At 46.4% G+C, this 21535-nt stretch overlaps 4 protein-coding genes across 4 annotated transcripts; 3 read left to right on the top strand and 1 right to left on the bottom strand.

Annotated features, from left to right (window-relative positions):
- Positions 1-6: 6 nt before the first annotated feature.
- On the top strand, positions 7-4698 carry LOC123061825 (LEAF RUST 10 DISEASE-RESISTANCE LOCUS RECEPTOR-LIKE PROTEIN KINASE-like 2.4). Its single transcript, XM_044485105.1, has 3 exons — positions 7-1522; positions 3026-3058; positions 3538-4698. Exons 1-3 carry the CDS (start codon positions 670-672, stop codon positions 4587-4589), a joined length of 1938 nt encoding a protein of 645 aa, XP_044341040.1. The 5' UTR covers positions 7-669; the 3' UTR covers positions 4590-4698.
- LOC123061826 (brassinosteroid LRR receptor kinase BRL3) lies at positions 4698-7377 on the top strand. The gene is made up of 3 exons (XM_044485106.1): positions 4698-5826; positions 5950-5985; positions 6136-7377. The coding sequence occupies exons 1-3, from the start codon at positions 4698-4700 to the stop codon at positions 7188-7190; spliced, it is 2220 nt and encodes a 739-aa protein (XP_044341041.1). The 3' UTR covers positions 7191-7377.
- Positions 7378-8139: 762 nt separating this feature from the next.
- LOC123061829 (reticulon-like protein B9) lies at positions 8140-10278 on the top strand. Its single transcript, XM_044485109.1, has 5 exons — positions 8140-8800; positions 8912-9092; positions 9216-9357; positions 9594-9663; positions 9839-10278. Exons 1-5 carry the CDS (start codon positions 8701-8703, stop codon positions 10003-10005), a joined length of 660 nt encoding a protein of 219 aa, XP_044341044.1. The 5' UTR covers positions 8140-8700; the 3' UTR covers positions 10006-10278.
- A 14-nt stretch (positions 10279-10292) lies between these two features.
- LOC123061827 (uncharacterized) lies at positions 10293-14561 on the bottom strand. The gene is made up of 12 exons (XM_044485107.1): positions 14353-14561; positions 14174-14272; positions 13989-14073; positions 13778-13847; positions 13306-13366; positions 13112-13165; positions 12791-12944; positions 12605-12701; positions 12088-12197; positions 11586-11692; positions 10769-10879; positions 10293-10688 (listed from the first exon to the last, which is right to left on the bottom strand). The coding sequence occupies exons 1-12, from the start codon at positions 14437-14439 to the stop codon at positions 10572-10574; spliced, it is 1152 nt and encodes a 383-aa protein (XP_044341042.1). The 5' UTR covers positions 14440-14561; the 3' UTR covers positions 10293-10571.
- Positions 14562-21535: the final 6974 nt, after the last annotated feature.

Below are 21535 nucleotides of genomic sequence, written 5' to 3'. Positions count from 1 at the left end.
TTTGTCCTTTTACATCACCGGTTCAAAGAAAGTGGTCTGGAGGGGCGGCTAGAGATGCTCTTATATTAGACAAACATGTAGTACCTTCATCAGCAGTAGGTCTTCGGAAGAGTTTTGACGTGGTCCTTATTCTTTCTTAGGTTTGGCTACGGCACATCTAAATACATCTAGATATGGTACGTCTAGATGTGCTGTTCTTTTTGTAGCTGGGAGGGATCCAGCTTGGATCACCACCAACACCAGGTGCACTGTTTTTACAGAGACTATTAAGAGAACTTAGCGATTCCCAAATTTTAAAAACCTGCTGTGGAAGACAAAAGTGTACATCGGCGACTAGCTAGAAGCCTTTCTTCGACGCGGCTGGGCCAATAAACTGAATAAAGTATACCACACCAGTCTCCACGGAACAACGACGGGAGGTAGCAGTACAGCAGACGACTTGCGTGGCACACTCGCGTTATGTGTGCGCGAGACCGGACTGGTCAAAGGTTTGAGCAAGAGGGGCCTTCCAAGCCAGCCAGCCGCCGGAGAAACTCGCAAGGCCTCCGCCACTTATAAACGCGGAGGAGGAGCAGCGGCAAGAAACAAACGGCCCGGTGCAGACAGCCACCAAACCAGAGGGGAAGAAAAAAGAGGCCCTCGTTCGCCTAACTCCATTAGCCCATAGCCATGCCTCTCTTGATATGCCACCGGCTGCTGCTGCTTCTCCTCCTCTGGGTCGCCGCCTCCCATGGCGATTCATCCGATGATGGGGCTTACGACCCCTCCATGTGCCTGAATCAAACTTACACATGCGGGGACGTGAGGATCAGCTACCCGTTCTATCTCGTCGGGAAGACAAAAGATCTCAGGGGCAACGACAACTCCTACTGCGGCTACCCTGGCCTGGGGATCCTCTGCGACGACAACAAGCCCATCCTGCAGCTCAACGGCACCGCCAACTACACGGTCAAGGGCATCGACGGCGCGCTCGCAACCGTCTCTCTAGCCGACCCGAACGTCGACGACGACCTCAACCCCTGCCCGAGACCAAGAATCGGCCGCAACGTCACTTTTCAAGAGGGATCGCCGCTGTACTTTCCTGACAGCACGGTCGATTACCTTATCTTCTTCATCGGCTGCAACTTCAACTTTACCTTCTACAAACCGAGTAGCATCTACCCGATCAGCTGCCAAAGCTTTGAAGATGGTCCTGGTCCTGGGCTATCGTTCGTGCTTCCGGATGATGCAGTGCCCGCCGGCAACTGGGTGCAAGCGTGCAACCAAGTCATACAATTGCCTGTGCACAAATACGGCGAGATCAACTTTACTGACCATGGATGGACAAACGGGAGTGGATATGCCAATCTTCTTCGTCAGGAATTCCAGCTGGGATGGAACGAGAGCGGGAGGCCCACTGCATGTACCCAGTGCGAGGGAGCCAATTCCAAGGGACGGTGCGGTCACAGTCGGACCGGGGATTTCATAGGCTGCTTGTGCCCTGACGGCCTAGTACACTCCGATAATACTTGCAGTAAATCCCGTAAGTTCTCTGAATCTGAAGCTTTTCCTTTGCAGAAGTTGCCGTCTAGGTGTATTTGGCATTCTCTCTCGGGCCAACTTGTTTCGTCAGGTGTAAGAGAGCCTGCAATTAATTTTGAAGTAATCCTCCAAAATAACTGGTCCAGAGTCGATTAAATCCATATACATAGATTTGACCGTGCAAAACCCACAAGGTTAATATGTATCAACCGTCTAACTAAATGCACCCACGCAGTCCATTTACCCCCTACGAGAGCTCGCCTGAATTGGATATTAAATGGACTTGACTCTAACACCATGCTCACATAGTCTTCCTTGCGCTGAAGATCATATAAATATATAGTAGGAAAATTTATTTTGTGATGTATCTAATGGAACTAATTTGATGTTGTAGATGTTGCTGTATTTTTCAATAGACTTGATCAAACTTAAAGATGTTTGAGTTAAGATAAACCTAGAACTTTAAGTATTTTGAAATGGAGGAAATATATTTCACTGATCAAACTGATTATAAATAGTACACATGTGGTCACCGATGGGCCTCCTCAACCTCCATCTAATGGACCTGGCGCCAGCCTCGGCTACAGAGGCACCAATGGTGGCGTTTAGAGCCTCCTCCTCGGCATCAGCCTCGGGAAGGGTGTGTTTTGGGAGCTCCCAAAAATATTTTGGGATTTAGACATCTGTTTGGGATGGGTTAGATGGGCTTAACTCCCGAAAATTGCAGTCTTTTTTGGGGAGTTCACGAAATTATTAGGGATGGATTAGAGTTGCTCTAATTGTCTTTGGGCATGACTTATCGATATGAATGATGCGTCTAGGTCTGCATTGCATTGTGAACTTAGTCCTGGTCGTTTTTGGATGATTAGTACTGAGAACAAAATCAAAAGTGCATCATCGCCATTTTCTCATGTGCAAAAATAATTACTGCCTCCGATCCAAATTAATTGACGCAGCCTCTGTACAACCTTTATACAATATTGAATAAAGGCTGAGTCAATTAATGTGGATCGTAGGGACCGAGGGAGTAAATCATTTTCGTCACTTGGCAATATTCACTTACACATTGACATGAGTATCTGCACTGAAATACAGAGGACATGTGGTATGTGGACAATTAACAGTTACACCATTTTGATCTCAAACAAATCCATCACCATTGATCCTAAAATTGCTAAGAGACTTCAATAGGTCCAGATTTTATGGCTAGGAAGTAAGATCAACTTCAAGTGATGATTTTTCTTTCTTTAAGAAACTAAAGAAATGACTGTTACATGGAAATGTTAAAACTATCTCTGTCAAAGTTTGTACATAGAAATGATGATCACTTTTATTCTTGGGAAATGAGGACTAGTTGTTCCTGCAATAAAATTACTAATGTTACCTTCCTTTTAAGTTTGTATGATAAACTAATTGTTGTATCAGTTGTGAAGTGTAAAGTTTATATTTTGTGAATAAATGCATCTTCCATCTACTCATAGGCACTCATGTTCAAATTTTGCAGGTCGTCAATACTCGAAGAAAACAACGAGAATATGTAAGAAATATCTCTCAACCACATGATAAATTGTTTTGCATATTGCATCTGTAACAAACTCTGCTTCATATGTACTCCCTCCGTTCCAAAATAGATGACCCAACTTGGTACTACTATAGTACGAAGTTGGGTCATATATTTTGGAACGGAGGGAGTATGTACTTAGCAACCGTGTCCGGTTTATCTGAAAAGTGGCACTAGTTCATGACATGCAGGCTAATTCAGAGTTTATGATGCAAATATAATATAGCTAGCCTTTTAGAATATACAATACAGTAGGTTTGTCAACAATGGCCTTCAATAACTCGAGGTTCTCTGTACTGCATGACACTAGATATTGTGTTCTTCTATAGTTGCACTGATTTCATGCCTCTACTGTGATGCAGTAAACAAAATGCAAATAAACCAGTTGTTAACTGGAAGATCGTGTAAGTGGGTTCCCCTTTTGATGCCTTTCTCCCTCCAAATTTTCTGCGCAGATATAATAGCAGTCAGCTCGAGCATACCTATGCTATGTCTACTCTTCTTTGCGTTCTGGTTGGGCTACAAGAAGTACGGATGCAAAAGAAAATCAAAGGAAACAGCCAGGATTGAGTCCTACCTACAAAAGAATGGAACGGTCCATCCGAAAAGATACGCTTACGCACAAGTGAAAAGAATGACGAGATCTTTTGCTGAAAAGCTAGGTCAAGGTGGGTTTGGTGCTGTTTACAGAGGCGACCTCTCTGATGGTCGTCAGATAGCAGTCAAGATGCTAAAGGACTTCAAGACTGATGGCGAGGATTTCATCAATGAGTTAGCTAGCATTAGTAGAACTTCTCATGTCAACGTTGTTACTCTCTTAGGATTTTGCTTGGAAGGAACCAAAAGGGCACTAATTTATGACTATATGCCTAATGGTTCACTTGAAAGGTATGCTTTTAAAGATGGCTCCGAAGGTGGAAATACTTTAGGTTGGGAGAAATTATTTGAAATAGCAGTGGGAATTGCTCGAGGACTTGAATATCTGCACAGAGGATGCAATACTCGCATTGTGCATTTTGATATCAAACCCCACAACATTCTATTGGACCAAAACTTCTGTCCAAAGATCTCCGATTTCGGACTGGCCAAGCTGTGCCTCAATAAAGAAAGTGTCATCTCCATTGGTGGTGCAAGAGGAACAATAGGCTATATTGCCCCGGAGGTTTATTCCAAGCAATTTGGAGCAGTAAGTAGCAAGTCTGATGTGTACAGCTATGGAATGATGGTTCTTGAGATGGTTGGGGCAAGGGACAAGAATATCAGTCCAAACACTGAATCTAGCAGCCAATATTTCCCACAATGGATTTATGAACACTTGGATGAATACTGTATCAGTGCTTCTGAGATTAATGGAGAGATCACCGAGGTTGTGAGGAAGATGATAGTGGTTGGGCTGTGGTGCATTCAGTTAAGTTCTACAGATCGTCCAACAATGACTAGAGTCGTCGAGATGCTTGAGGGGAGCACAACCGGCCTCGAACTGCCACCAAAAGTGCTCTTGAGTTGACAGGGTTTATATTGCTCTTGCACACTTGCTCCAGTGTTGCATAAATCTGTAAACGGTTTGAATACTTCATATGTCCGCTGCGATTGGGACAAACAGAGCGGCTTCCATATGTCCGCTGGTCTCCTGATTACTCCATGCACAGGAGATAACACGACAATCCTGTCATTTGCAGCATCCCGGTTCTTTATCCCAGAAAATAACAACACCATTCCTTCCACGTATGCTTGTTGGATATATGTCGTATATATAAGCACACCGCACACGCCACAAAAGACATTCGCCATCTTTAAGACTTTAACAATGCCCGGCAAGCCCGGCATTCTCACGATCTTGCTCTTTGCGGCGTCCGCCCTCGCCGCGGCGGCGGCGGCGGACACCGCCAACATCGCCGTCTACTGGGGTCAGAACGCCACCGAGGGCACGCTCAGGGACACATGCGGCACGGGACTCTACGCTTACGTCAACCTCGCGTTCCTCTCCATCTTCGGCGCCGGCCGTGCTCCGGTCCTCAACCTCGCAGACCACTGCGACCCACCCTCGGGGTCGTGCGCGACCCTCGCCGCCGACATCGCGTCATGCCAGTCCGCCGGCGTGAAGGTGCTGCTCAGCATGGGCGGCGGCGCGCTCGGGTACAACCTGTCCTCGCCCTCCGACGCGCAGGCCGTGGCCACCTACCTATGGGACAACTTCCTGGGCGGCACCGCCGCCGGCGCCGCCGCGCCCCGCCCTCTCGGCGACGCGGTGCTGGACGGCGTCGACTTCGACATAGAGGCCCCGTCGCTGTACTACGACGACCTCGCCAGGAGCCTGACGTCGCTGTACAAGGGCGACACCGGCGGCAAGAAGTACATGCTCACCGCGGCGCCGCAGTGCCCGTTCCCGGACGCGTCCCTCAAGACCGCGCTCGCCACGGGGCTGTTCGACCGCGTGTGGGTGCAGTTCTACAACAACCCGCCGTGCCAGTTCGCGCGCGGGGACGCGGGCACGCTCCAGAGCGCGTGGGGGCAGTGGACGGCGGCTCTGCCGTCGGCGTTCGTGTACCTCGGCCTGCCGGCGTCGCTGGATGCTGCCGGCAGCGGGTTCGTCGACGCGGACACGCTCGTGTCGCAGGTGCTGCCGATGGTCGAAAGCGCGCCCAATTACGGCGGGGTCATGCTGTGGAGCCGCTCCTACGACAAGGTCTCTGGTTTTAGTGTGAAGCTGCAGAGCAACTTGCAGAACCGGAACAAAAACACAGGTAGTACCTTCTGCTTTCAGGCTTACAGCGACCTGATAACAATTTTTTTCAATTGAGAATTGTTTTGCCGTCGTTTATTCTAAATTTTAGTATAAGCTAATATTTTGTTTGACAAAATTACAGGGAACGGCGCATCCTCAGATTACAAAAAGAGAATATGTAAGTGGTTACTTTTTTTTTCTGACTATGTTTCCTTACTCCATAGAGTGACAGTACACACATAGACTAGCTCAAGAGTTTGGAAGTTGGTGATTTCCTTGCCATTTCATTTCAATGCATTGCATTTTAAACCCCCTATTGTTTATACAGATATAATAGTAGGAGTCATTGGTGGCATCTTCCTGCTGCTCCTGCTTCTTACCACTTGTTTCATCTGCCATAAGAAATACCGCGGCTTGTCGCCTCCTGTGGAGGGATCGACCACCCCTCCAAGCAAAGAGCCATCTGAACCAAAACTGGGAGCTCATCATCCAAAAAGATACACCTATTCCGAAGTGGAAAGGATGACAAGGACCTTTGCTCACAGGATGGGCCAAGGCAGCCATGGCGATGTCTACAGAGGCAACCTCCGCGACGCACGGCAGATCACAGTGAAGGTGCTGAAGAACTTTAAAGGAGGCGACAAGGACTTCTTGAAGGAGGTCGAGAGCATCGGCGCAATATCTCACGACAACGTCGCTCCTCTGCTGGGGTTTTGCTTGCAGGGGCCGACGAGGGCTCTGATATACGAGTACATGCCCAATGGCTCCCTGGAAAGCTATGCTCTCAGCAGCTATGACTCCGTGGAGGAGAACTACTCGCTATGGCTGTACTGGGAGAAACTGTTCGACATTGCCATGGGCGTGGCGCGAGGTCTCGACTATCTCCATGGCGATGACGGTGCTAACGGCATGAACATCAGCATCAAACCCCGGAACATTCTGCTGGATCAGGAGCTATGCCCAAAGATATCCGATGTTGGTGTAGCAAACCTATGCGAAGCATCTACTCGTGGTGCGAGGGAGAGAGATGGCTACGACGCACCTGAGGTGGTGTCCAGGAGATTCGGGCCGGTCACTAACAAGTCCGACGTGTACAGCTATGGCGTGATGGTCCTGGAGATGGTCAGGGCAAAGAGACACGTCAGGGTTGGTGCTGACACCACCAGCAAGTATTTCGCCCAGTGGCTCTACGAGCACCTGGATGAGTTCTGCAACAGTGTTTCGGACGTCAATGGCGACACCAGAGAGCTTGTGAGGAAGATGATCATAGTCGGGCTGTGGTGCACGCAGACCGCGCCTGCGAGTCGCCCGTCGATGAGCGGAGTCGTCGAGATGCTGGAGGGTAGCAGCGCGGACCTGGAATTGCCAAGAAGAACCTCCTGAAGCGTACTAGAAGACATGGTTGTAAACAATGTTCAGGGAAATGCACCTGCTTTTGGATTCGTGTAGTGTTGGTTTCAGGGGAGTAGCATGAGCACTTCATTTCGTTATTGTCAGTATAGGACTGGTTTTAGTGCCAGATAACTTGTTGGTGCAATCATATGTTGAAAACAAACAAACCAAACAATAAGACACGATCATCAACACCACAGGCACATTTGATGGCAATGACACACAAAGCACTGCTAATAGCTAGCATGTCAGAAATGGAGACGGCCAAGACGAACACAGCATAATAGCACGGCGCTCACACAACCGCGCCGCGCGTGTATTCCTAGCTAGCCTAGCACATAGGAACCCGCACGCGACACGCAGCCGCGACCTCCTTGCTGTTCTGGGAGTTGATGTATCTGCCCAGGTCGGGGTTCCTGGCGTACCTGCACAGGCACCGCCTCTGCTCCCGGAGCCTGGCGCAGCACGCGCTGGACGGGGGCGCGCTCCAGAGGATCACCGGGGCGCACGGCCGCAGCGCCCATGGGTCGCACTCCGAGCGCGCTGCCATGGACGCCCCGCGCACCGCGCCCGACGCGGTGAGCACGGCTACGAGGAACAGCACCGTGCAGGGCTTCATGGCTTCTCAGTGAAGGATTACTCTGTCTGGTGGTTTTGGGAGCACAAGAGAGGGTTGGCATACTATTTGTAGCAAGAGAACAGCGCACCCGGCACCCGCGCCATGCTCTATCTGGAACAGTGCCGCTAAAACTTCGTAAAGCTTTTGCATTGCACGGTTGCGTAAACGGTGGAGCACGGGCATTCCAATGAGTGCTTGGGGCTCCGGCACTGCTTCAGAGCTCGGGTCGCGTGAAGCACGCTGCTGCTGCTGCTTAGCGAGACATGTCCAAGGTTTGCTGTGCAGATTACGTTTGTTAATTGAAGTGGGGTGACCGTGGAGCACACCGATAAAAGTGCCTTGTTGAACAGATTTTCCAACATTGAGCAATGGCGAAATGGCGATAGTTGTTTCTGGAATAAGGAGGCTGCTGGGACGAGAGCGCCGTCAGAAATGCGGAGTAAGAAAGACGGCATCTTCATCACCGGGTCACAAAAGCTCTCACACTTGAGTAGGAGACGGCGAGTGCAGAAACGCTGGGGTGCGTCGCAAGTTCACATTGATGCGTGTCACGGTCAGAACCCCATTGATGTTCACAGAGCATCAAGGTGCAGTTCCGGCAAGCTTCTGGCATAAACTACTGGCAAACAGCTAAACTTGCTTCAGTCTGGGCTCTGACGAAGAAAACATCTGGTTGAAGGAAACCCTTGCCCTGCACCCGTTTATTCCCCTCCCTCAATTGCTCATCCTCCTACAGGCCAAGCTATCCTTTCCTTGTCAACATAGGCTTACCCTTTAGAGCTCATACTAGCATTTAGGTGCCTATAAAGACGCAATTTCTGCAACTAAACAGATCAGACATCTAACAAATCAATCAGGTGAACATCCCAAACGCGTGAAGTCATGCCGCCACATTTTCCCAGCAATCCTGACCACGGACCGCACGTCACAGGGCCATTCCACAGGCACAAGTCGATCCACCGGATCCTGGGGGGAGGGAAAGGTGCGCCATTCTTGTTCTGTTTGTAAGCAATTACCCTACACTATCTGCATCACCATAGTTTCTCCCCAAGCCGACGTAGTTATGGACACCGATGTTGGGCTTTGGTTGCAGCTGCGGACGTTCTGCTGTGGAAGAACAGGAACGTGTCTGCTGGGGTTCTCGCTGGGGCCACGTTGACATGGTTCCTGTTCGACGTGGTTGAATACAATGCAGTTCCGCTCCTTTGCCAGATCGCCATCTTCGCAATGCTTGCCATCTTCATTGCGTCAAATGCTGCGCAGCTCTTCGACAGGCATGGCTTCCTTTCTTTCCACGGAGAGGAGATATCCCAGTGTTTATTTATTTTTTGAGTAATTGTCCCAGTATTTAGCTTTAAAGAATTTCAAAAGGTCGGCTGACCAATTTCAAATCGCAGGGCCCCGCCAAGGATACCACAAGTCGTCGTCTCCGAACACGCCTTCAGAGAAATGGCCTTGACCATTCACCACAAACTGGAATATGCTGCATCTCTTCTTTATGATATCGCATGTGGAAAGGATCTGAAGAAATTTCTCATGGTACGAAATTCTCTTATTTGCTATCTTAGTCAAGAAAAGACAAACCATGTGACAAGTCTTGTTCCAGATCGACATTATGGATTAATACAGAAACACTTAAGAGATCTGAATCAACCAGATTAGACATGACATGCCACTCAAATCAACGTTTAGCCAATATAGTTCACAACGTTATTTTGCTATTGCTCTTCAACTTAAACTTGTACTGACATTCAAATTGTTACTATTGTTATAAGGTGGTAGGATCCCTGCTGTTATTGTCAGTGATTGGAGGTTCTTGCAGCTTCACAAGCCTACTCTACCTTGGTAAGTAGAACAGAAATAGTAACGTTCAAGAAAACCAAATACAGAAGGTGGAACTAACTAGTAACTACAGAAAGGATGCTAGGAGAACACATAAACTAATGCAGTCTCACAGAAAAATGTAAAACTGAAATTTCTAAATAGTATAACAAGTAGTATGTGTTTCTTACTTTCACAGGATTCTTGTGTGCCCACACTTTGCCAGTGTTGTACCAACATTACGAGACAGAAGTGGACCATCTCGTTGCAAGGGGTGGCCAAGACATCAAGAAGTTCTATGAGAAGGTTGATTCCAATTTGCTCAACAAAATACCAAGAGGCCCTGTCAAGACGAAGTTCAGATAAAATAAACTCCATGAAGCTGTCAGGACATAATAATAATTCCAACCAAGATCCTGGAGTAGATTTCAAGAAAAATGAACCTGCTATAAGAAAATATGATTGCACGAACCAAGTCCCAGATAGGCGAAGTTGATGAAACACCAGTTGAGTTCAGACCTGACTGCTAGCATCCAGATGTACGGTACCTATTAATGTATACAAGCATACTCCATCAGCGAAGCAATCTATGTGAGAATACCTCTGATGCTATAATCTCAAAAACAGTATCCACTGTGACACCGATGAGTCTGTACATGTATGACACATGAAAAGTGTCCAATAACAGCATACCCAAAAAGACAAACAGAAAGATTACATGGCTTTCAAGAAAAAAATAACAGGGCCACCATCGCCTTCTGACATCTGTAGTACTAATGGAATGTGTTTTTGCCTTTACTAATACAAACATAACAGTTATTATTTGCATGGCAAAACTACGAAATCAAACACTGCCATGACTATTTGCAAAGCTTCGCCCAAGAGAAAAACATCTTGAATCTGGTGTAGGATAGGACCAAGTGTTCGAGACATCAGAGCCCTTGTTTTTTTCTTAATTCAGTAGATGAAATGTCTATGCGGAACTTCTCCTCTGGTATAGAGATAAACATGTCCTTCAACTCTGTTGGAATATTTAATTCTTCAAGGACCTTCAAAACAAATAGTGAAGTACATGAGCAGACAAAGAATTTCAGTGCATGTAAAACAAAACATCAAGGCCATTTCATACCTTGAATACTCCTTCAATCTCTCGACCACCAACCAGAAATGTTGTGCCAGTGCTTTTACATTCAAGAAGAATCTCCAGCATTCTGTTGTAGTCACCTCCATAATACTTAGGCTGCCATGAGTAAACTTCATTTAGTTTGAAAAATAAAACACTCAATTGTCGAACATCCATTCTAAGATAGCATTCAATAACTGAATTCGAGAATTATATGATTCAGCCAAATATATCCTGAATAACAAATCAGTTTATGTTTATAACTTACAATAATGGCATCTAAATCAGCTGCACATGAAATTTCACTTTTCACGATTATACTAAATGCTGCACTGATGCTAGGTGCCTAGCTGAAAAGATTTGCTTGCATAGGAAAAGGCTTCCTTTTGGAATTGGATATATCATTTTACTAACATGTTTTTGGTGGGGGTGTGTCCATTCATAGAAACCAATGCAGAAATGCAATCTGGGCTTAATAGAGCTCAATACTGTAAATGCCGAGTTGAGCAGTTTTTTTTTCACTTAACCATGTCAGTAGACGCTGGGTTTTTCTTTCACATGACTAAATGGCATATCACACTTCATATTCGGAAGTAAGCATAAGCTGATAAGAAACTAAAAGAATGCCACAAAGCATTTCATTATTAATTATGTATACAAAAAATCTGAGGAACCGGCAGGAGCACTGCCTTTTCATTTAGAAGAATGCCACAAAGCATTTCATTATTAATTATATTTAATGAAAAAGGGAACAGTTGTTAAGCTAATCTCAGAAAGCAAACTAACTAATCTGTAATTTAACGGTCAACTCAAGCAAACTTACATTTACAAGCCTAGCTGCAGTGTCTGCACCAATTATAAAAGCACTGCCTGGGAAAAGTTCTGCTTTCTTATAAAAGTACGGTTGGTTAGATATGATCACATTCTTCCCTGCATCAGAAAGAATCAAAGACTCGCATAATCACTGATTAATTGGATGAGTTTTCCCTTACAGATAAACATAGTTTTATCTTGCCACATAAAGCCAAAGAAACAGAGGTAGTAGATGGTGATTGATGAAACGGAGTAAGGAACATGTCTGGACACATCTGTGTCCCAGAATCACTGCTAAACGATATATCAGCAAAGATGACTACACGAGTTAATACAAAATTATATATCTCTGTAACCTCAAACTAAAGCACATTTATTAGATTGGCATAGCAATCGAATAAGAGCACCAGGAAAATAGCAAAATAGAGGGTAGGCCACGTGATAAATAGTTTGTAAGAAAATCCAAGTACGACTGTAATATTTTGCACCACAGCAGTTAGTCATATGCATACCTGCTTTTCTGAATTGCTCGACACGGCGCTTAATTTCTGCAATAGACAGGGGGGGTTTGTCCGCATTTATTGCTGATATCTCAAAGCACGGAAACCCATCATCACACATGCTGCAATGAGCAGATTCATGAAAATAAAAGGTCCATTACTGTTTGTGGGCTTCAACAAGTGAAAGGTTTTAATAAAATGATGTAGATATTTGCTACACAAACAGCTATATTGAAACGCTATTGCATTATCAGTTTTCCATTAAGTCACCACTGTAAAAAACATTCCAGCTTAACAGAGTACATTTTACACCACATTACTCCGTACCCATTTTTATATATTTTACCTTGATAAATTTTAGGATGACAAAATTCAATTGTACAAATAGTTAATTTCATTTTATCTCACCTTCCAATTTAGCAGAGAAAATTTTACACATTACTTTGTATAATTTTGATATATTTCGCCTTGCCAATTTTTAGAATGACATAATCCAGCTGTGCAAATGTTTGATTTGATTACATCTCACCTTGATGCAACTTCTAACAACCTAAGGTGGCCATCATGCAAGGGATTGAATGAACCAGGTAGAATTAGTTTCCTGTCGAAGTTCTTTTCCGTTGGATCTACAAATGACGAATAATAATATGATTAAGAATGAAAATGAAACAATTCTAGTACGAAAAAGAGAGCAATTTTGAGTGTCAGGGTATACCAGCAAAGTGGTAAACTTTCATGCAGACTTGACCATCAATAACTTGCTGGAGCTCTTGGTCTTCATCAAATTGTTCCACACTTTCTTTTGGAATTTCAGGTTCTTGAACGTCTGACTGAATGGTTGCAGAAATTCTGCATGCATCTGCGATTGCCTGGAGCGCAGTAGATTTTTATAAGGGAGAGCTAACTGGGAATATCGTTTAAGGAAAAGTACTGTTGGTCCTGACACGATGATCACACTCTCAGGATTGGTTGCTCCTATTCGCTAATCTGATGCCCAATCAACTGTTACCAGTGAGACCTAGTATATATAACAAACCTTAAGCACAAAACAGCTTGAGACCTTGTCTTCTTCCTCTCTGCTCCGTAAACCCTACATAAAAATGCTATAGAAGTTTTTCTCAAAAAAGTACTGTAAATGCCAGGATGCAAAAATTGCCCAGAAACAGAGCATAATCATGACATTGACTCCAGGAGAAATGCTTTGTTAAGAGTAAAGAGCTTTGGTAGTACCTTCGACAATGTTACATGTGATGTCCTGAGGCAATTTTGCGTGCGCGTTGACACATAAAACCTATTTGAACATGAGTGTCAAATATCATATAGAGCAGAAAGACGCAGACTTAACAAACTTAGATGCCCTGACACTCCAAAAGCTGGGAATTTTGTGTAATACATCATGTATGCAGGCTCCTATGCCATAGAAACTAGAGCAATAAAGCTCTAAATGACATAGGCACATTAAAAAAAATTGTAAGCAAGAAGTGCATTCGTGTCAATAACAGGTTAACTTGTACTCAGTTAACTAGCTAACTCTAATAACTTCTCGCAAAAGAAAACTAACTCTAATGACTGATAAGCTTTGGGTTAGGTGCTGTAAACATTACCGAGAAGTAGAACCACTAAAGGGATAACTGTAAAAGCTTTGGTGGTTTCTTTGTTCCTCTAATTATTGCTACTGTATAGGGGAGTTTGCGAGGCATACCTGTGGTCACCATGTTTTGGGCGTGCGCTAGCGAGTGACCCAGTAAATCCAACACCCATTACTTGTAGACCTGAGAGTATTCTCACCCAATTACTTAAATTCATAGCAAACACAGATTATGTCGTGTGCAAACTGTAAGCTCGTATGCAGAATGATCCACAGATCGAGCGTTATGAAGTTAGAGAAGACAGACACCCACAGAGGCACAGACCTGGCCCAGAAAGCTTCAGGGCACGGTTGAACGCGGCCAGTGCCATGTCCTCCGCGGCCTGCTTGCTTGTGAATTGCAGGGGCAACTGGAAACCAAAGCATGGTCGGTCAGTCAGTCAGTCAGTCAGATGAGTGCCTAGAAAAGTTCAAAGGAGTTCGAGTTCGAGAGTATGCGGGTGCGTTTACCTTGCCGAGCAGCTGCGCCATGGAGGCCCTGGAGTAGGGCACGACGACCTCGAGGACGCTGCCAGAAGCGCCGGGCACGGACAGGAGCCAACCGAGCGCCTGCGGCGGTCGAGGTGTCCAACAGTTGGGAATCTGGCGAGTACAAATTTACAGTAGAGCTGCCGAGAAGAGGGCGGTACCTGGGAGGCGCCGCCGGCGAGATAGATGACGGCTTGGGCTCGAGACGAGTGGATGGCCTCCACGGCGGCGCGGACCCAGGTCTCCATCGCGATTCGGTCGGTCTTGTTGGATGCCCGTCGCTACCAAGAGACGACGGGGCAATTCGTCCGGTCAGCATGGGTCTGTGGCACGGCAGCGAACCTTGGAGCCGTACCAACCGGCATCAAAGATTGAGTCCGTGGTAAATCTCACCAGGGCTCTTTTTCTTAAAACATCTCACCAGGTCAGTAAAAAATTTTGAATCCGAATATCCAGCCAATGTCCGATTTTTAGGCATGTCAAACCAAACACTTTTTCATGACAAATCGTGAAGGAAATATGCCCTATAGGCAATAATAAAATTATTATTTATTTCTTCATATCATGATAAATGCTTATTATTCATGCTAGAATTGTATTAACCGGAAACTTGATACATGTGTGAATACATAGACAAACAGAGTGTCACTAGTATGCCTCTACTTGACTAGCTCGTTAATCAAAAATGGTTATGTTTCCTAACCATAGACATGAGTTGTCATTTGATTAATGCGATCACATTATTAGGAGAATGATGTGATTGACTTGACCCATTCTGTTAGCTTATCACTTGATTGTTTAGTTTTCTGATATTGTTTTCTTCATGACTTATACATGTTCCTATGACTATGAGATTATGCAACTTCCGATCACCGGAGGAACACTTTGTGTGCTACCAAACGTCACAACGTAACTGGGTGATTATAAAGGTGCTCTACAGGTGTCTCTGATGGTACTTGTTGAGTTGGCATAAATCAAGATTATGATTTGTCACTTCGATTGTCGGAGAGGTATCTCTGGGCCCACTCGGTAATGCACATCACTATAAACCTTGCAAGCATTGTAACTAATGAGTTAGTTGCAGGGCGATGTATTACGGAACGAGTAAAGAGACTTGCAGGTAACAAGATTGAACTAGGTATTGAGATACCGACGATCGAATCTCGGGCAAGTAATATACCGATGACAAAGGGAACAACATATGTTGTTATGCGGTTTTGACCGATAAAGATCTTCGTAGAATATGTGGGAGCCAATATGAACATCCAGGTTCCGCTATAGGTTATTGACCGGAGACGTGTCTCGGTCATGTCTACATAATTCTCGAACCCGTAGGGTCCGCACGCTTAAAGTTTGGTGACGTTCGGTAGTATGAGTTTTTGTGTTTTGATGTACCGAAGGTAGTTCGGAGTCCCGGATATGATCACGTACATGATGAGGAGTCTCGAAATGGTCGAGACGTAAAGATCGATATATTGGACGACTATGTTCGGACATCGGAAGTGTTCCGGGTGGTTTCGGAGAAAACCGGAGTGTCGGAGGGTTACCGGAACCCCCCCCCCCCCGGAGAAATAGTGGGCCTTATGGGCCTTAGTGGAGAGAGAGAGGGCTAGCCTAGGGCAGGTCGCGCGCCCCTCCCCCTCTGGTCTGAATTGGACTAGGAGAGGGGGCGGCTCCCCCCTTTCCTTCTCCCTTTCCCCCTTCCTTTCCCCCTCCTAGTATGAGTAGGAAAGAGGGAATCCTACTCCTACTAGGAGGAGGATTCCTCCTCCTGGCGCGCCATAGAGGGCCGGCCGGCCTCCCTCCTTGCTCCTTTATATACGGGGGCAGGGGGGAACCTCTAGACACACAAGTTGATCTATTGATCTATTCCAGCCGTGTGCGGTGCCCCCTGTAAGGGCATATTTATCCCTAAGGTGTTTTGGTGATTGATGACAATGCGTTTACGGACTAATCGTGTGCCTTGAGTATCCCAGACGTTTCATCGCTAGGCACAAGACGGTTGGGTGCCCCTCGAAGACTGTTGAAGACGACGTCTTTTCTACGTTTCTTTTTGGTGGATTTGAGTCGTAGGAAAGCCGTACTATTAAGAAGGGGTCCGCGTCGGAAAGGTTTGGGTGGAATCATCACGTACACGTTTCTTCCTTGTCCCCTCCTTTCCCTTGCACCTTGGAGCTTCCTCCGTTGTTATCTCGTCACCTTGTTTCTGGCTACTGTGTTGGCTCGCGGTAGTACTGCTTCCAGGTGAGCGGTAGTACTGTAGGCACCAGCGATAGTACCGTGTTGCGGCGCGGTAGTACCTCAAGTGCCCACGGTAGTACCGCTCCCCTGGAGCTGCACTACCATGGCCCACCAGGCTAGTACCGCTCCCCCGCGGTAGTAGGGGCGGATGTAATTTTTTACATCCGCGCCTACCACGGTAGTACCGGTTTCCTTCCGCGGTAGTACCGTGCTCAGCTGTCAGGCGGTAGTACCGCCCCTCTGCGGTAGTACTGTGTCGGATTTTTGCTTCTTCCGTTTTTCAGCGGAAGTAGGCACGGATCCTTATCCACACTCTTCCCAGGCTAGGGGGGTCCTGCCTTGCGGTAGTATCGCAAAGGGGAGCGGTAGTACGGCGCCCGCGGAAGTACCGCCCTCAGCACTTGTGCTACAGGTCTGGCCTAGCTGTTGCTGGTGCAACGGTAGTACCGCGGGCCTACACAGTTGTACCGCGTGACCTTGCGGTAGTACCGCTTGGCAGCAAGCGGAAGTACCGCGTGGCCCCATGGTAGTACCGCTTGCCTGGTGCGGTAGTACCGCTGGCCGCAGGCTGGTAGGTGTATAACGGTTGGATCTTTGTCCCTCGCTATAAAAGGGGTCCCCTTCTTCCCCGTTGACTTATATCTTCCAACCCTAAGCTCCATTGTTGCTCTAAGCTCCATTTTCGCCCGATCTCACTCCCTAGCCAATCAAACTTGTTGATTTGCTCGGAAGTGGTTGAGAAGGCCTTGATCCACACTTCCACCAAGAGAAATTTGATTCCCCCACTAATCCCTTGCGGATCTTGTTACTCTTGGGTGTTTGAGCATCCTAGACGGTTGAGGTCACCGCGGAGCCATAGTCCATTGTGGTGAAGCTTCGTGGTGTCGTTGGGAGCCTCCAATTGAGTTGTGGAGATTTCCCCAACCTTGTTTGTAAAGGTTCGATCGCCGCCTCCAAGGGCACAAAATAGTGGAATCATGGCATCTCGCATTGTGTGAGGGCGTGAGGAGAATACGGTGGCCCTAGTGGGTTCTTGGGGAGCATTGTGCCTCCACAACGCTCCAACGGAGACGTACTTCCCCTCAAAGGGAAGGAACTTCGGTAACTCATCCTCGTCTCCACCGTCTCCACTCTTGGTTATCTCATGCCTTTACTTGTGCAAGCTTATTTGTGTTATATCTCTTGCTTGCTTGTGTTCCTATCCTTGTTGCATCATATAGGTTGCTCACCTAGTTGCATATCTAGACAACCTACTTTGATGCAAAGTTTAAATTGTTAAAGAAAAGCTAAAAATTTGTTAGTTGCCTATTCACCCCCCCCCCTCTCTAGTCAACCATATCGATCCTTTCAATTGGTATCAGAGCCTCGTCTCTTTATTAAGGACTTTACCGTTCGAAGAGTATGGTTGATACCGTAGACGGTGTGGAGGAACACTCCGGTGTGAATCCAATCTCGTCTACGGGCGATGGGGGAACCTCGGTCTCTCGTGAGGAGTTCAATGTGGCCTTGGAGACATTGAAAACCTCCATGATGACCGAGGTTGAAAGCATGTTTACTAAATTCCTTGAAGGGCTTAAACTATCCACCGCACCGTTGAAAGTGGGTAATCCCACCGACAAGGTGACGGATGCTACCTCCGATAAGGGGGAAGCTAGTAGTGAAAAGGCTCCTTCTTCTAGTGGTAAGAATGGCACCGACATCTTTGCTCATGTGGAACCACCACTTGTTTATGGTGGACCGGTTCCTTCCACTCATTTGAATCATGCCGGTCCTCCCCCTAAGATTGTAAAAAATGAGGACTTTGATTCTTGGGTTTATCGCTTTAAACGTCATTTAAATCATGTGAACACTAATATTTGGAGAATCATTGAAGAAGGTTTCTATCTGCATGATCCAAGCAACTTCACTCCTCGAGAAGCCGCGGATAATCAATTCAATGAAAATGCTCTCTTCATCATTCAAGATGCAATTCCACCCGAAGATCTACCTCATCTTCGGCCCTTCGCCTTGGCCAAAGACGCATGGCTTTGTGTTGTCTCTCTCTACCGGGGAAGCGCAAGCATTCAACGCTCCAACTATGAAGTGGTGCAAGATGATGCCGATGAGTTTGCAATGAAAGAAGATGAAGAACCTCGTGAGCTTTATCGGAGAGTAACCAAACTCGCGGTCTCACTCCGAGATCACGGGAGCAAGGACACGGATTACAATTGGATCAAGCGCAAATTCCTCAAGGCAATGATGCCCTACCACAAGGCCATGTCCTCCGTCATTCGTCAAAGGCCAGACTTCCAAACTTTGACCTCAAGTGAAGTGTTGGATGAGTTTGTGGCCATGAACATTTTGGACAAGACCGCCGACAATGTAGTGCTTCATTCTCAAAGGGCAAAGAAGCCCAACCTTGCATTGAAGGCCAAGCTCTGCGTTGAAGAAGAAGAAGAGGAAGAAGAGGAGAGCAACCCCGAAGATACAAAGTATGCATATCATGAACACATGGCACTCGCTTCAAGGCAATTTTGGAGCAAGAAAAACTCAAGGCCAAACTTTAACAAAAACAACTCAAGTGGCACGAAGAGCAAGCAACGTGTAAGGACTTGCTAAAATTGTGGCAATGTGAGTCATTTTGTTGTGGAGTGCACGTATGAGAAGAGGGAAGACAATGGTCGCAAGCTCATCCGAAAGGACAAGGCCAAGTCATTCCCCAACAAGAGCAACTTCACCAAGAAGACTCCTCCCAAGGCAATTGTGGTATAAGAAGAGTACAATGAGGATGGTGACGATGATGAAGATGGTGAGTCGGCTGCCATGGCCTCAGTTGCCATTGCAACGACTCCACGAGTGTCTCTCTTCGACTCACCCAATGAGAGCATCACCGCCAAGTGCCTCATGGCTAAAGCCACCAACAAGGTAACCCCCAACATCAAAACTACCATCATTAATCATCCTTCTTCGACGGATAGCATTGATGAACATGAGGGAGCTAATGTGGAGGCGAATGAGTTTGAGGCCTTTATGGGCAAACTTAAGGGTAAATCCAAGAAGCACTTTGTTGCTCTCTTGGAACAACTTGGTGAAGCCAGTGACATGATCGAGGATCACGAAGATACCATCACTAAGATGGAAGGGCATAGTCGTGACTATGCCGATGAGATTTCGGATCTTTCCAATGCTCTTGAGGAAGAGCATGGTCTTCGTTTGGCTTTTGAGGAGTCACACAACGTTGATCATGCTAAGTTAAAGAAAGATTATGATCATGCTCTCATTGTTTCTCATGTGCTAAACTCTGAGAAGGCCGAACTTGAGGTTGATCTTGCTAGACTCAAAGAGGAGTTTGATCTACTTGACAAGGCTCACAAGGTCTTGAAGGGTGCTCATGCTAGCCTCAAAGAGTCTCATGATCAACTTCAAGTAAAGCTAACCAAGGAAAAAGCCACTTTTCCTCGTGTGATGTTAATTGATAATGCAAATGCTACTAACCCGTGTTGTGAGCATGTGCATCTTGTTGAGGAGAACGCTAAGCTAAAGGTGCAACTTGAGAGAGGTCTTGCTACTTGCATACAAGGCAAGAAGAACCTCAACGACCTCCTGATCAATCAAAAGGGAGTTGTGGCCAAGGAAGGGGTTGGGTACGTGCCCGAGTCCAAGAACAAGAAGAAGAATGACAAGACCAAACGACCTCCTCCTCTCATGCAAACCTTTGTGAAGGAGGGAGAGAGTGCTTCCAAGGAGAAGAAGAACAATGCGAAGGGTGGCGGTGTCAAAAAGGGCAATGCCACTTCTCCCATCAAAGCCGGCGACTTTAATCCATCTTATATATTATCATCTTATATATTATGTCATGCTAGTGATGGGCATGTCCATGCCAAATTCGTTGGTTCTCCTCATGAGTACATTGAATGGTCTATTTGGGTTCCAAAGACCCTTGTTACTAACATGAAAGGACCCATTACAAAATGGGTACCTAAAACCAAGCATTGACATCTTGTAGGTGTTTGCTTCCGGTGGGGGATCATGGTTGCTCGATAGCGGAGCTACAAATCATATGACCGGAAGCAAGGACTTGGTGGTGGACGTGCACAAGATTCCATCTATGCCCACCAACGTCGAGTGGGGTGACGCCTCATCTTCTAAGGTATTGGGACTTGGCAAGGTAGTCATCTCTCATGATCTCACGACCGAGAAGGTCATGCTTGTTGAGTCCCTTGCATACAATTTACTTTCCGTTCGTCAACTTGCAATCATGGGCTTTGCCACTTTCTTTGATATCGATACCGTGGCCCTCTTGTGGAGCAAGACTCTTAAAGTAGCCTTTGTTGGGCATGTCGAGAACGGTCTATATGTGATTAACTTTTCGGAGCGACCCACTAAGACCGCGACATGCCTAATGGCTAAAGTTGATGTGGGGTGGCTTTGGCATCGCCGTCTAGCCCATGTCAATATGAGATCTTTGCAAAGTCTTCTCAAGGGGGACCATGTCCGTGGACTAACAAATGTTAGTTTTGCTAAAGATCGTGCTTGCAGTGCTTGTATCGAAGGAAAACTACATGAGAAGGCTCACCCTCCCACGACTATCATTTACTCAAAGAGGCCTTTGGAGCTCCTTCACTTGGATCTCTTTGGGCCTCCATCCTTCGATAGTCTTGGGGGTAGGAAGTATTGCTTGGTGATTGTGGATGACTACTCAAGATACACTTGGGTGTATTTCTTCAAGAGGAAGAGCGAGACCCAACAAACCGTCATTGACTTTGCAAATGAAGCACAACGTCAACACAATGCAAAGATCTTGACAATAAGAAGTGACAATGGCACCGAGTTCAAGAACGACACCTTGGATGAGTTTCTTAGTGATGAGGGGATCAAGCATCAATATTCTGCACCTTACACCCCTTAACAAAATGGTGTTGCTGAGAGGAAGAACCGAACGTTGATGGATGCGGCAAGGACCATGATGGCGGAGTTCAGGTCTCCATACAACTTTTGGGCCGAAGCCATCAACACCGCGTGTCATGCATCCAATCGGCTCTACCTCCGCAAGGGCTTGAACAAGACTCCATATGAGATACTCACCGGTAACAAGCCCAACCTCAAGTACTTTTGGGTGTTCGG

This window comes from Triticum aestivum, chromosome 3A, assembly GCF_018294505.1.
Source record: "Triticum aestivum cultivar Chinese Spring chromosome 3A, IWGSC CS RefSeq v2.1, whole genome shotgun sequence".
Classification (NCBI taxonomy): domain Eukaryota; kingdom Viridiplantae; phylum Streptophyta; class Magnoliopsida; order Poales; family Poaceae; genus Triticum; species Triticum aestivum.
This window is presented reverse-complemented; position numbering and strand designations above follow the sequence as displayed.